We start from the raw sequence: 15,619 nt of genomic DNA, 5'->3' as shown, positions 1-15,619 counted from the left end.
TCAAAACTATTTTTCATTCATTAGTATCAGAACAATCTACCTCATTGAAATTACAGACATGGTAGGTAAACAAAAACAAAACAATAAATTGCACTCACTTTTTTCTCAGGAAAAAGAAAAGGAGGACTTGTGGCACCTTAGGGACTAACAAATGTATTTGAGCGTGAGCTTTCGTGAGCTACAGCTCACTCCATCGGCAAACTCCCACTGATTCCAGTGAGCGTTTGTCTACGTGTAGACTGAGCATGGACCTCAGAATTTAACAAAATACAGTTATTATACCTGAAAACAGTGGTACCATGCTGAACAACTCCAGAAATGATTTGAACCATAAAAGGAATATAAAATAGCCTATTTAAGAAAAATTAAATATAGACAGAATATGAAAAATAAGGCACCCATTTAACATAGCTCTATAAGTACCAGTCAACATTTCTATTACAACCTCTGCTTGTCTACATTCCTTTGCTGTAATGCCTACAAAAAATTGACAGTGGTTAGGCTGCTGGCATGCTGAGACCACAGCCCATCGTGCTGAACAATATTATCTCATTGTTTACTTGTATCCCCCAACTGGCTGTATCCATCTGTCATCTCTTGCTTATACTTAGATCATAAGCTCTTTGGGGCAGGGACTAGTCTGGCCCATGACTGAGGCTCCTGGGTGCTATGAGAATACAAATCATAAATTATAAGATTCGTGGAGTATAAGGCCAGGAGGGATCACTGAGATCATCTAGTCTGACCTCCTGCATAACACAGGCCCTTGGACTTCCTGTTTGTATGTTTTTCTAAAAGGTTATGTTTTAGTTCAATCTTGAATTAAAAATTGCCAGTGATGGAGAATCCACCACAATGCTTGGTAAATTGTCCCAATGACTGATTACCCTCTCTGTTAAAAATGTTGCACGTTATTTCCAGTCTGAATTTGTCTAGCTTCAACTTCCACCCATTGGATCTTGTTATACCTTTCTCTGCTAGATTGAAGAGCCCTCTATTATCAAATTTGTGTTCCCTATGTAGGTACTTACAGACTATGAGCAAATTATCTCTTAACCTTCTCTTTGATAAACTGATCAGATTTCACTCTTTCTCACTAGGGTCTATCTATACTGCAGTTGAAGAAAGTGATTGAAGAAAGTGATTGCCTCTCAGGTAGACATACATGCGCTAGCTTTAAGCTAGCTAGCATAGCTAAAAATAGCAGTGAAGCCACACCAGCGCAGACTAGGAATGCAAGCACTTACCTAGGGTTCCAAGCGGGCCTGTACAGCCCATGCTGAAGCCCACACTGCATGGCTGCACTGTTGTTTTTAGCTGTGTTGGCACACCTGAGTTGCAATCACACCTTTTATTGTAGTGTTTTCCAATTGTTTAATTATTCTCTTGGCTCTTTTCTAAATCTTCCCCAGTTTGTCAACCTCCTTCTTGAATTCTAGACACAGTACTGCAGCAGCAATCGCACTAGTGCCAAATAAAGAGGTGTATAACCTCTACTCTCACTTGATATTCCCCTGTTTATACATCCAAGGATCACATTAGCCCCTCTGGCCACAGCGTCACACTGAGACATCTTGTTCACCTGATTATCCATCATGAGCCCCAAACCTTTTTCAGTATTGCTTCCCAGGATTGTCCCGTCCCCCCATTCCAGTAAGTATGGCCTACATTCTTTCAATTTAGATGTATGATTTTACATTTGACCATATTGAAACACATATTGTTTTCTTGGACCCAGTTTATCAAGTGATCCAGATGGCTCTGTATACATTACTTGTCCTCTTCATTATTTCTCACTTCCCCAATCTTTGTATCATCTGCAAATGTATTAGTAATGATTTTGTTTTCTTCCAGGTAATTGATAAAAGTCTGAAATAGTGCAGGGCTAAGACCCAATCCCAGCAGGACCTCCCTAACCACACCCACCTAATGATGATTCCTCATTCACAATTGCATTTTGATACCTATCAGTTAGCCAGTTTTAATGTGTGTTATGTTGATTTTATATCATTCTAGTTTTTTTATTCAAAGTGTTGTAAGGTACCAAGTCAAATGCCTTTCAAAAGTGTAAGCATATTACATCATCACTATTGTCTTTATCAATCAAATTTGTAAACTCATAAAAATACCAAGTTACCTTCAACTGACCTGGTTTTCATAAACTCATGTTGATTGTCATTAATTATATTACCTTGCTTTAATTCTTTATTAATCAAATCCCATATCAACCATTCCATTATTTTGCCAAGGACAAATTTGTAATTACCTGGGTCATCCTATTTAGCCTTTTTAAATATTCATGCAACATTTGCTTTCTTCCAGTCTTCTGGAACTTCCCCAAGACTTATAGACAATCAACATTAATGGCCCAGAGAGCTCCTCAGCCAGCTCTTTTTAATACTCTCAGATTCAAGTTATCCAAACCTGCTGATTTAAAATGGTCTAATTTTAGCAGCTGTGTATAACATCCTTCTGAATTACTATTGAAATGGAAAGTGTTTCATCATCACCACATGAATACTTCATCTGGCTTTCCCAAATGTAGAAGAGAAATATGTATTGAACCCTTCTGCATTTTTATTAACAATTCTAGCATTTCCATCTAGTAATGGACTATACCATTGTTAGGATTACTTTTGTTCCTAATATTTTTTTTTAAACTCCTTCTTATTGTCCTTAACTCTGATGGTCATTGATTTCACCTTGAATCTTTTTGCTTCTCTGATCAATTTTCTACAATTGCAATCTCTTAATTTATATTTATCACTAAGGCTAAGATTTTGTCAGGGATATTTTTAGTAAGGGTATGTCTACACTCCCTGCCGGATCGGCGGGCAGCAATCGATCCAGTGGGGGTCGATTTATCGCGTCTAATCTAGACATGATAAATCGACCCCCAAGCGGTCTCCCATCAACTCCTGTACTCCACTGCCGCGAGAGGTGCAGGCGGAGTCGATGGGGGAGCGGCAGCCATTGACTCACCGTAGTGGAGATACCGCAGTAAGTAGGTCTAAGTATGTCAACTTCAGCTACGTTGTTCACATAGCTGAAGTTGTGTAACTTAGATCAATTCCCCTCCCTCGCCCGTCCCAGTGTAGACCAGGGCTAAAAGTCACGGACAGGTCACGGGCAAAACAGAAAAATTCATGGAAGCCATGAACTGTCCCTCACTTTTACTAAAATTATCCCTGACGAAATGGGGATCTGCGGATCCCCACCATATTTCAAGGGGGCAGCTGCAGCAAGACTAGGAGCTGCCTGTAGCAGCTGGGAGCTTGAGATTTCCCTCACTGCCTCCCTCTGGGAGCTCGGGGCCACCCACGGGGGCCAGGAGCTGCTGCAGCAGCAAGGAGCTCGGGGCTTCCCTCACTGCTTCCCGCTAGGAGTTCAGAATTCCCCACCACAGCACCACCCCCGATGACAGGGAGCTGGGGGGTTCCCACAGCTTCCTGCCTCACTCCTGTCCACTGTGGCTGAAGTCACTGAGGCTGCTGGAAGTCATGGATTCCGTGACTAAATTGCAGCCTTATTCATCGCTATCAACTTCCTCTTCCTTCCACTTGTTATATATTATTTTTATAGCTACTTTTATTTTGCCTCTAAACCAGGTCAGATTTTTTTAACTAGTGTAGCCTTCTTTCTTAGTTGTCATGTTTTGGGTATCTAGAAAAATATTCTTAGAATTTAAGCAGGAAAAAAAGTGAATGATTATTGGGAATTGTCTTTCTCCTAGTTGGTTTGGCTCCTAATTGTCATAATTTTTTTCAGCTTTTTTGGAATTAGCCCTTTAAAACTAAGTGTGTATGGTTTGGAGCTGGTTACATTTGTTGTGTGCAAACAGAACAAAAGTCATGGTCATTTGCACCGAAGCAATCACTAATTTTTAGTTCTGTGATCAATCTCTGTATCTCTCTAGCTGAGATACAATATAGAATTCCTCCATGTTGAGTGCAACACTTTTTGAGTTGGGAAATTGTCATCTATACATTTTAGAAATTGAGGATATTTTAGTGCTGGCAGAATGAGATCTCCAGGATGCATCACTTAGAATGAAGCCCCTAATGATAACACAGCTTTTTTCCCCTTACACATAATACATAGGTGCTTAAAGAGCCAGTCATTCCTGTTCCCTCATATGATTTGGTGGTCTGTAGCAGACACCAGCTAGTATTCATCTTGTGCTTTACTTGGTAAACATTGAAGTGTTCAAGATCATTTGCTTCTGAGTTGTCCGCGACGCAAACAGATAATATCATTTATGACAGAATCCCTCTGTCCCTCCCATTTTGCCAACTTGATCCTTCCTAAAGAGGTTATAGCTTTTGATTTTAACATGCAAATCACCACTAGGTTTCAAGAATACCAATTTAGGTTACATAAGAAAAGCCATACTGTATCAAACCAAAGGTCTGTCTAGCCCAGTATCCTGTCTTCTGACAGTGGCCAATGCCAGGTGCCCCAGAAGGAATAAACTGAACAGGTAATGATCTAGTGATCCATTCCCTGTCACCCATTCCCAGCTTCTGGCAAACAGAGGCTAGGGACACCATCCCTGCCCATCCTGGCTAATAGCCATTGATTGACCTATTCTCCATGAATTTATCTAGTTCTTTTTTAAACCCTGTAACAGTCTTGGCCTTCACAACATCCTTTGGAAAAGGGTTCCACAGGTTGACTGTGTTGTGTGAAGAAATACTTGTTTTAAACCTGCTGCCTATTAATTTCATTTGGTGTCCCCTAATTCTTGTGTTATGAGAGGAGTAAAAGTACTTCCTTATTTGCTTTCTCCGCACCAGTCATGATTTTATAGACCTCAATCATATCCATCCTTACTCATCTCTTTTCCAAGCTGAAAAGTCCCAGTCTTATTAATCTCTCTTCATACAGAAGCCATTCCATACTCCTAATCCTTTTTGTTGCCCTTTTCTGAACCTTTTCCAATTCAAATATATCTTTTTTGAGATGGGGCGACCACATCTGCACACAGTATTCAAGATGTGGGCGTACCATGGATTTATATACAAGCAATATGATATTTTCTCTTATCATCTATCCCTTTCTTAATGATACCCAGCATTCTGTTCGCTTTTTTGTATATTGAGTGGATATTTTCAGAGAACTATCCCCAATGAATCCAAGATCTCTTTCTTGAGTGGTAACAGCTCATTTAGACCCTATCATTTTATATGTATAGTTGGGATTATGTTTTCCAATGTGCATTACTTTAAATTTATCAAAATTGAATTTCGTCTGCTATTTTGTTGCCCAGTCACCCCGTTTTGAGAGATCCTTTTTTTAGCTCTTCGCAGTCTACCTGGGACTTAACTATCTTTAGTAGTTTTGTATCTTCTTCAAATTTTGGCACCTCACTGTTTACCCCTTTTTCCAGATCATTTATGAATATGTTGAATAGGATTGGTCCCCAATACAGAGCCCTGGGGGATACCACTAGGTTGAATTTATGCTCATAAATAATCTATTTAAATTGCTCTTGCTAATTACTGAGGATCCTAGCATGGGTGGATAGGTAATTAAGAATTCATTATTAAGAATAAGAATTCTTAATTACCTATTCACCAATGCTAGGACCCTTCATCTTCTCTTGGTGCCTTGATTAATTTTATCAGCATCCTGATTTTGTTCCAAATGAATGGTCATTAGTTCCCCTTTTCATCCTCTCCTTTTGTTATTAGTTTATTGCTCTCCTGATTAATCCAGCAATCCTGGCCCCTACAACTTTGGAATGGGTTTTAAAAAGCAATTGAAAAAAGGAGATAGCAATTTTTATTAATTTGGATGGGAGTTTTTGCTCATGCTGGGGAGGATGAGTTGGGGGAGAGAGGACATGGAAGAAAGGTGCCTGAGGGAGAGGCATACAAGCATCTGATAAGCAATATTGGCAAAGTGAAGGTGGGGATTGACACCTTGCTAAACTAGTGGACAGGATAGGGTGGTGCTAAATGATGGAAGGCCTTAAAGACAAAGACAAGGAGTTTGTGTTCAGTGCAGTGAGGAGGATGAGCTCATTGGAGGCTGGTGATGTGTTAGGATTGCTTAACTAGGATGATGATCCTAGCCGCAGCATTTCTGAATGGGCTTGCAGGAACAATGTAGTCGGCATCAAGGTAAAAAAGAATGAGATAAATATTTGAGGGATGAGATGGTGAGAGCCTGAACAAAGGCCCTGGCAGGCTCCATAGTTAGAAAAGTTTCAATAGTACAAATATTATATAGGTAGAAACAGCAAATAGTTGATACAGCCTGTATAGGGGTGTAGAGAGAGGCCCAAATCTAAGATGGTGCCCAGACTATACCCCTGAGTGCCTATGAAAATCCGCAAAGACAGAGAAATTGGGGGAGAAGGGAAGATCACTTTATGTGGTTGACAGTGATCTGGTTTTTGTATTGTAGACTGTATTTGGGGCAGGCATACTGGCAGAGTTTAGTCAACCATGACAGAGAGCCTGGCTGGTTCTGTTTCCTTTGTCACATTCTTGGTCAGGCTACAAATGTTTGAGGGGGCGGCAGAGGCTATCTACTGAACCATCAGAAGTGTCTCACATCACTGATCTCTGCAGTTTATTAAGGAGCAGCGCTGATAACATCCAAGGGAAACTCTGTCTTCTTTAGGTGTAAAAATGGTGACTGAGATGTGAGTGGTAGATTGGGGTGGGCAGGGGAATCAGACTGATTGATTTAGGACTTGCTTAGGGTTAGGGTTATTTGAAGGGTCTTGTGATTTTGAAGTTATGTTTCTCTCTAAAGTCATCATAATATTTGCTTTATACACAAAGTATTAAATATCTTTCAATAGCAATATGCCTAATTAAAAACAAGCATGTATTATGTTGCAAAACGTCTATGGTATTTTATAATTGATGACACCTGTGTTCCATTCTGCAAGCAGCGAATCATTAGAACTCATTCATTGTAGCTATCTTTTACGTAAGGAGTAATAGACATTTGAGAGTCAGAACCATGACCAGAATTACACTGGGAGTACTATCCGTATCTATAAACATACCTAAATGGGTTGAGGAAGGAAGATAATTAGGGCAGATCCCAGCCTGCACAAAGGGGTCTTGTAGCTTCCTTAAGCAGTTGACTGAGGATTTCTCTGGTGTGTGTGTGGGGGGGAACCTCAGCTAGTATAGGGGACATACTAGGGATATACATAATGTGCTGCAGTGATCCGTAGGAGCTAGTTACAAGTTGGTGCAACTTGAAGCTTCAACCTTTGTTCACACATCCCTGTGTCCAACAAGATGTGCTAAATGCAGCTCCTGAGCATGTATGAATAATCAAGAACTGGAACCTGATTCCTTTTGGGATTTTATACAGGAAACCATTAAGATGCTTTTTTGGGAGGAATTTATAGTCAACAATACACTAATAGCGATAGGTTTTTATATTCGGTGACACCTTCCCAAACCTCATTCTTATTTAGAGACTTATCCTCTCATCTCCTAAGTCTTTCTTTATATTGACTGTTTCAACATAACAAGCTGTTCTCAAGATGTTCATCCCCAAATATAAACCTTTCTTTAGCTAATTTGGGTCATATTGTGCCATAATTGCCACTTAGTTCAGGACACTTTTTGTGAAAAACAATGCTGTAGGCTGCATTTTTCTTCATACTGTGATTTTTTCAGAGCTTAGGCATTCTTTCAGTGGGCATGTCTGCACTGTAATTGAGGTATGGTTGTAGCTCAGGCAGACATAGCTACTAAATAGCGTAGATGCAGTGGCATGGGCTGTGCATGCATGCTGAGGACCCTGGGTCTGTATTCACGTCACTCACCTCCACTGAAGCCCATGTCCCCACATCTGCACTACTATGCCAGTGTGGGTGTGTGTACCCAAGCTAAATATATTAGAATATGACCATTTGTGTATATAATCCCACAGTTTGGATTCTCTGACAATAACATGTTCAAATCTTTTTTGTCAGTAGATCAGATACTTTTGCTTTTGTTTTGCCATAAGATCATAATAGTCTTCTATGCAGAGAGACCAACTCTTTGTAAAAAGTGGTCGGAATTTTTTTTCCCATCTATCTATGGCTTCCCTACAGAAGTGGGCTTTCTGTTGAGTAACGGTAGAAGTGCTGCCTTATCTTATAGCTTGTAAGTGCTCCACTGACATTTTTGCCTCCTTAAAAAGCTGTGCTATTCTGATCATATCAGCTGTTAGCAAATGCTGAATGAGCTTCGTTTTATCTTTAGTGGTCTAATGACAAGTACTGAATGTGAAATATTCCAGTTCAATTTTGCAGCCAGTTGTTCAGGAAACCAAGAAAAAGTTTTTCATTCTCAAATATTTTAAAATATTCTCTTTTACATTTTGAAGAGGCCCAGTTCCCAAACTGAACCATCATTTTCTGACTTACATCTCTAATTTCTTTAGAAAACTAGACTTAACAAAAATATCACAAATAGTCTTGTATTTTCAGTTCAGGGTTGGATTTCAATTCAAGGAAGTTTTCCAAAATGGAAAAACATTTCCAAATTCAATTAGGATTAAATGAATTCTGAACATATTAAAAAGACAGAGCTGGACTGGACTTGCTGAAAACTTTTAATCAGTCATTCCACTGCTAATTACTCACACCTTTCTCTCTTAATACCTATAATACTTTAAATGAGTCAAACTACTTGTCCTTGAACCTGTCTTCCCAATTGGCAGCCCTTTAATGAAGCAGAGTATCATGACATTTTTATTATGTGTAGTGCACTAAATCATAATGTATGTGTAGTAGTATATACATGCTTAGATGAAATAGGATCACAAAACCCAGTATGTTTTATCATCCATTTTTCAGATACTGAACAGAAAATAACCTATACAGCGCAATATGCTGGTGACAATGTGAATGAAATCAAAGCTTTCAACGGTTACCTTTCTAACAGGAGAATGCCTGTTATCAATACATAAAGTTACTTATCTTTTGTAGTCTTATGGCAATAAGCAAACAGTGTATTTCATCCATAGGTGTCACGTGGCAAACAAAACTTGTCCAAAGAATCTTATCTGGAATAATCAGATTTGCAGATGTCTGGTGCAGCATGACTTCAGTTTCTCTTCCCATCATGGAGATACTGGTAAGCAGTTATGTGTTATAGGATTAAATGTAGTTGTTCTGTGCTGATTTACAGAAAAAGAAAACAATAAACCATGAAAATTAAACAGTTTGAATCTTTTTAATTCTTTGTAATTGGTTGTTTACAGAATGGCATTTTAGATAAGTAAAATGCATCCTCAGGGTGGGATTATATTTTCACCATTTTAAAATTGGATTAATCATAATTCCTTAATAAAAAAAAATGTGAAATACACAGATGGGTTCTCCATTTTTAGTAATGTGTGGATTCAGATTTTTTAATGTTTGCTGTATTCCTAGACACTGCTGACGAATTCCATGATATCTGTGGACCTAACAAAGAGCTTGACGAAGAAACCTGTCAATGTGTCTGCAAAGGGGGTGTACGGCCTTCAAGCTGTGGACCCCAAAAAGAATTAGATAGAACATCGTGCCAGTGTACATGTAAAAACAAACTTTTGCCTAGTTCTTGTGGTCCCAACAAAGAATTTGATGAAGATAAGTGCCAGTGTGTATGTAAAAGAACCTGCCCTAAATATCAGCCACTAAATTCTGCAAAATGTATCTGTGAATGTATAGAATCTCCAAATAAATGCTTCTTAAAAGGAAAAAGGTTTCATCACCAGACATGCAGGTGAGTTAAATGACTAAAAGATTCTGTAATCTAATTGTTATAGCACTGGACAGAGACTAAAAATGTTGGGTTACCTTTGCCATGGGATTACTTTATGACCAAGAGCTTTATGATTTGCCTATCTGTAAAAGGACAGTCTGAGGCTTAATGAGTATTTGAAAACCACACTGAGGTTCTTGGATCCTATAGATAGTCACTGTGATTTCAGGTCGAGGAAAACAACACAAATCAGACGTCAAGAATTAGAACATTCAAAAACCAGTCGGAGAACACTTCAATCTCTTTGGTCACTTGATTACAGACCTAAAAGTGGCAATTCTTCAACAAAAATAACTTCAAAAACAGACTCCAAGGAGAGCCTGCTGAATTGGAATTAATTTGCAAACTGGATACAAATTAATTTAGGCTTGAATAAAGACTGGGAGGGGATGTGTCATTACACAAAGTAGAACTATTTCCCCTCCTACTGTTCTTGTAAAGTGCTGGAAATGGCCTACCTTGATTAGCACTACAAAAGGTGCCCCCTTCCTCCCCCCCTCCCCCCCCCCCCCTGCTGGTAATAGCTCACCTTTCCTGATCACTCTTGTTACAGTCTGTATGGTAACACCCATTGTTTTATGTTCTCTGTGTATATAAAATCTCCCCACTATATTTTCTACTGTATGCATTTGATGAAGTGAGCTGTAGCTCATGAAAGCTTATGCTCTAATAAATTTGTTAGTTTCTAAGGTGCCACAAGTCCTCCTTTTCTTTTTACAGATACAGACTAACACAGCTGCTACTCTGAAACCTAACATAAATTTACACTCTTTTAGTAGGTCTTTTGGCTGAGACATAGTATAAAACCAAATTCTAGACTATTTGTGGTTCTTAAAAATCCCAGTGTACTTTTCACTAGCCAATATCCAAACTAACTGTCCAAATTATTCTTTAAAATGGGATTCTGGTCAGCAAGCAGACTAAGTTTGATAATGTTCATATTGCATACAAGATGTTTCTCATAGCTAGCAGTGTAATCGAAGCCACTCAATTTGGAAATATTTCACAATTCTGAAAATCAATTTTTCTTCTGCTTCCTACACCATCACTATGAAATTAAAATGCAGTAATCTGTCACATAATTTTGTTGAGGTAATTATTATATGTATACATAAGGCACCTGTCACTATCCTATCTTGTTTGGCTGCTTTGCTGAAACACTATTAATTCTGCAATGTTGAAAACAGTGAAGTCTTGTTTTTTAAGTAAAGCTAAGCAGACAATACTGATTGGAGAAACAAGATCACTGAGTTCATTGATAGTAGTAATAATAGTAAATATTCATAGTATGAGATACATATTTGTTCAATTACCTAAAACCATTGAAATGGTTACAAAATAAACATTTTAATTTATTTATAAATATTCTGGCAGCACCTAAAGGGCCCCAGACAGGACTGATGGACATAGAATAGAATATGGATCCTGCCCTAAGGATTTTAATATCTAAAATGACAAGACACACAATCAAATATAGACAAACTATATCAAAATATAGCTCACATTGTACATCTCTCCTCCCTCCATTGTATGTTCAGCAACAGCTCCTGGCCACTCCTCGTACCTGACTTAATAGGAAATAAGGGCAATTACCACCAGGCATTTGGCACCTTGAAGGATGGGGGCTACAAAGAGGTCATCAGTGTCTAGTTTAAATTCCTTCTGGGGTGCAGTGCAAATTACACTTTGAGTTTTGGTCCATGCACCACAGGAATAAAGTTCACTGGTAAGAGACACATTTAGTGATCTTCTCCAACCACAGAATGTGCCTCTTTAGTGGTGTTATGCACCAGAAAACAACATTAACAGAATATTAAGGTTGCAAAGTCAAGCGCTCAAAAGTTAGGAAATGCCAGAATTAAGTTTGCCTGTGTAACCCCCTTGTGCATGTGCATTATGATACGGTCTTTAATTGTAGAGTCATATACTGTATTTTCCAGAGGACTCCTGCCTTCTTCAGTCCACTGGTGCTCAATTCATGAGAAGCTATTCAATATTTTGTTTTCTCCTCATTGTTCAGTGTTTGGTCTAGTGCCTTATTTACTGCACACCATTCAAACCCTGCTCTGAAAACAGTTATTCACTTCCTCATGTGCTTGTCTATGGTGTTCTTCTCTATAGTATCCTACTGCTTCACAAACAATTTATCTTCACAACATTTCTGAAAGGAGAGGAGGGGGAGGTAATATCCCCACACTGTCAGTGTCCCAATTACCAGTCCCTCTCCCTCCACATCTGCAGTCTTAGGGGCCTTGCCCAGCCAGTCCCAGTTCCTCACTCCTGGCTCCTCCACCTGACATTTCTTTCCCCACCTCCCCTCCCTGGCCCAGTCTTTGTCCTGTCAGTCCCAGTTCTCCCCGCTACACCTCACCACTCCTTGACACATCTGTCTTCCTTCCCTTCACCCAATCTCAGTGTTCCCCCAGCCAACTGACTCCCAGTGTTTCCCTTCCCAGCTCTCAGTGTCCCCACAAGCTCCCAGTTCCTAATCTGCCTCTTTGCCCAATGAGTCCTATTTGCAGCCTCAACTCCCAGCTCCCAACTCCTTGCCAACTCAGTCCCAGCCTGCCTCCCCCTCTCCAGTCACAATGGATTCCTTGTCCCAATTTACTCCTTTCCCTTCCCCCGCTTCAGCTTTGGGACCCCTCTGCACTTTAACTAGAATGCCGCCTCCTCCTCCATGCTGCCTGGGTACAGGAGAGTTGCGCTTCCTTCTCTTAATTCCACACCCTAGGCCCAAGCCCCCAGTTCAGAGAAGCTGGAAGCAGCATTTACAGGGAAAGTCTGGTTTTGCCCTTGTAAAATGTAGGCTGGAGCAGGCCTGGTCACTCTGTAGGGATGGCAGCACATTGATAAGTAGTAAAAGGACCAAACATGCTCCATGAGGACAGAATCTTCTGAGATTTTAGTTGTTCTGTTTTGGCAAGACTCTATTGAGCATGTGACCGACTGGCCTAACTTTTAAGTGTAGACCAGGCCTAATGTCAGATTGAGGGCAGGGAGATCTGTGGGCCACATGAAAGCATACAGACAGCAGTATCCAGCCTGTGTGACAGCCCTTATCTACTATTTTTTTTATTTGTTATCCAACTGCTTTGCTAGGGTTAGGCATCCTGGGAAATTATCCAAATAGCTAAGGTTTTTGGCTTTGCCTTAAAGATCAGTGCCTCAGATGGTATGGCCTTCTAGGGGGAATTTAGACAAACGCTTTGAAATCTTTAAATGAAAGGCACTATAGAAGCACAAAACATCATTGTAACATGCAGCTCAGAAACAAATTCTACATCCACTCCACCCCCATTTTTGTATCCACAGAAGATTAATTTTCCCAGTCCAAACTTACTCCTGGTTTTTTTGGGGGGGGCTGGCACAGATTCTGTTAAACCCTTCAGTGATGGCATACAGGAGGATAGGTGCATTTCTATCAAATACCCACATTATTTTGGTTAGGGGCTCTGCCTCTTTCTTGCTTCAGCATCCTCAACACCTTTCCAACACTAGCACCCCCACCCCAAACTGCAGGTGTTATATATTTTACAAAATGTTTAGCATTAGGCAAAAGGATCAACTTGATCTTTAAGAGAAATTCCATGAAAGTTGTTAAATTTATCCGAGATAGGACAAACTCTAGAGCTAAGTGACATGATAGAACACAAACCTCGGCATTACATAAAACATGCTAATGAATTAGACCACTGTAACAAATTACACTGAAAGCTCTGAACAAGATATGGCTAGTCAATAACTACCATTACTGCTGTGTCTTCCTCATTCTTTACTGATTTCTTCGTATTCGTGTTCATTGGTGTAATTAATTGGCTTGCATTAATGTAACTGTAATCCAAGATCTCATTTTATAAACACATTACTGTAAAGTGGCAAAATTAAGCATGCAATGTGCTAAACCATCTGCAATGATAATTAGAGTATGCATAGTCTAAAAACAGAAAAAATTGCCTGGGGAAGAGAATATTAAAAGTACCTCAATACTATATTGTGTAGTATCTGTAAACAGAAATATATAGCAAGAATTATTACAATAGAACATCATTATACCAGTATGTTTCATAAAACAGAGACACATTATTTAAAGACAAGTTTAAAATATAACTGTTGAAACTTGAAACATATACTTTTCTCTCTTGAGTCGCTGCCAATGTCTGAAAAAGCCACAGACTAGTACTTTGTCTCCATTACACACCAGAGGTTATTTGGCATTGTTATTGTAAGGTTATTTTAGGTCAAGCTGTTAAAAAAAATGAGGTGGGGGGAGAGCAGCCAAGGAATTAGGAAGCCAAGGAATTAGCTTTGTACGACTCCTTGTACAAGCAAATATGCACTAATGAGGAACATCTTGTTTATAGATGTAATCTGTCATTTAATGATCTATTTGCATTAAAGTTATTTCAGTTAGTAATATTGTTATTGGTACCCTTTCTTCTTCTTTAAAATTTACCATATACATATGGGCCTGGATCCTACAATAAAAATCACATGGTGCAATTCAGCAAACAGACTCCCACTGAACCCACTGGGCATCTGTGGAAGTATACGGGTTTCCCCTGTGCTGTTCTCAGTGCAGGATCAGGGTCATAGTATAGAAAAATCCATCTTTTTCTATTACGCAAATGGCTGGTAAATATACAGAAAAAAGTAAAGCATTCTGGCCTGTAACATCAGCTCGTTAGGGAATGCTGGCTCAAGCTAGGAGACATTCAGTAGTGGCATACTAAACAGGGTTGCCTACTAGAAAAAAAATGTTAGAAGTATTTGCCAGAATAATATACCAATGTATACGCTAGCTTAGAACGTAATTAGAGCTGGGTAAGTATTTCAAAAGAGTATTAATGAATATTATTCATTTGAATAAAACCACAGAGTCACCTCAGCAGTATTCGTAACCCCATTTATTTGATTTTTCATTGCAAGTTAGTTCAGAGCAATGGAAGAGGAGGAATATTCATGCACATACGTAATACTCAGGCCTATCTCCAATAAAATACATCTTTATAGGATTTAAGTGTTCTCTAGCATAAGTGCAGCGTAAGTGTACACAGTCAGACGTATATTTCGCTTTGATTTATGTGCCTGCCCCCTTTTACCAACAACTTTTTTTTTTCCTTCCTCCAGTTGCTACAGACCACCATGTACAGTTAGAACGAAACGCTGTGAGCCTGGATTTTATTATAGTGAAGAAGTGTGCCGCTGCGTACCCACATATTGGAAAAGACCGCTTATTAATTAGTGAAGAAAGCACTCCTTGCCATTTTGGTGTACATTTTTCCATTAAAAAAACAACTGTGTTAACATTGGAATTAACTGTGCACCAGAGATCCTGTGGGAGTCACAGAGACAGACACATTGTGCTTTTTCCCCCCAAGAAATATGGAAGGCACATGTAGACAATAATGGGGCTCATGTTGTGTAAAGAACTCACTAAGGACTTGTTTTTCTGCCAATGACCAAACAGCCTTGGTTTTCCTCCTTGTGATTTTTTTAAAAAGAGATAATGACTATATAATTTATTGCCACTAAAAACATTGTGCAGCATTCCTGTTTATAGCAGTAACAATTGTTAAAGCTCACTGTGATCAATATTTTTATATCATGCAAAATATGTTTAAATAAAATGAAAATTGTATTATATACTGGTGAGAATGTTCAATTGATTATTTTATGACCCAGTCTGTACAAACCAACCACAGCTCAACAACATGAATGGTGGTTCTTAAAATAGTTTCTGGAAATCCAGAGCTAGAATTCCTATCCAATAAAAATAAGTGATTTTATGAAAGTAAGTATAAGTGAGACAGCAGTGAACTTTTTGTATCTGGTTAAAATATCTA

At 39.1% G+C, this 15,619-nt stretch overlaps 1 protein-coding gene across 3 annotated transcripts in view; it reads left to right on the top strand.

Annotated features, from left to right (window-relative positions):
• Window positions 1–15,419, top strand: part of VEGFC (vascular endothelial growth factor C) — a 140,124-nt gene extending 124,705 nt beyond the window's left edge. For all 3 annotated transcript variants that reach the window (XM_077815495.1, XM_077815497.1, XM_077815496.1), the window contains exons 5-7: window positions 8,992–9,101; window positions 9,401–9,734; window positions 14,904–15,419. In XM_077815495.1, the coding sequence (XP_077671621.1) occupies window positions 8,992–9,101; window positions 9,401–9,734; window positions 14,904–15,018 (559 nt within the window). In that variant the 3' untranslated portion in view covers window positions 15,019–15,419. The remainder of the gene's footprint in view (window positions 1–8,991; window positions 9,102–9,400; window positions 9,735–14,903) is intronic.
• The last annotated feature ends 200 nt before the right edge of the window (window positions 15,420–15,619 follow it).

This window comes from Eretmochelys imbricata, chromosome 4 (assembly GCF_965152235.1).
Source record: "Eretmochelys imbricata isolate rEreImb1 chromosome 4, rEreImb1.hap1, whole genome shotgun sequence".
Lineage (NCBI taxonomy): Eukaryota > Metazoa > Chordata > Testudines > Cheloniidae > Eretmochelys > Eretmochelys imbricata.
The sequence above is the reverse complement of the archived record's forward strand: the minus strand, read 5'-3'. Positions and strand labels throughout refer to the sequence as shown.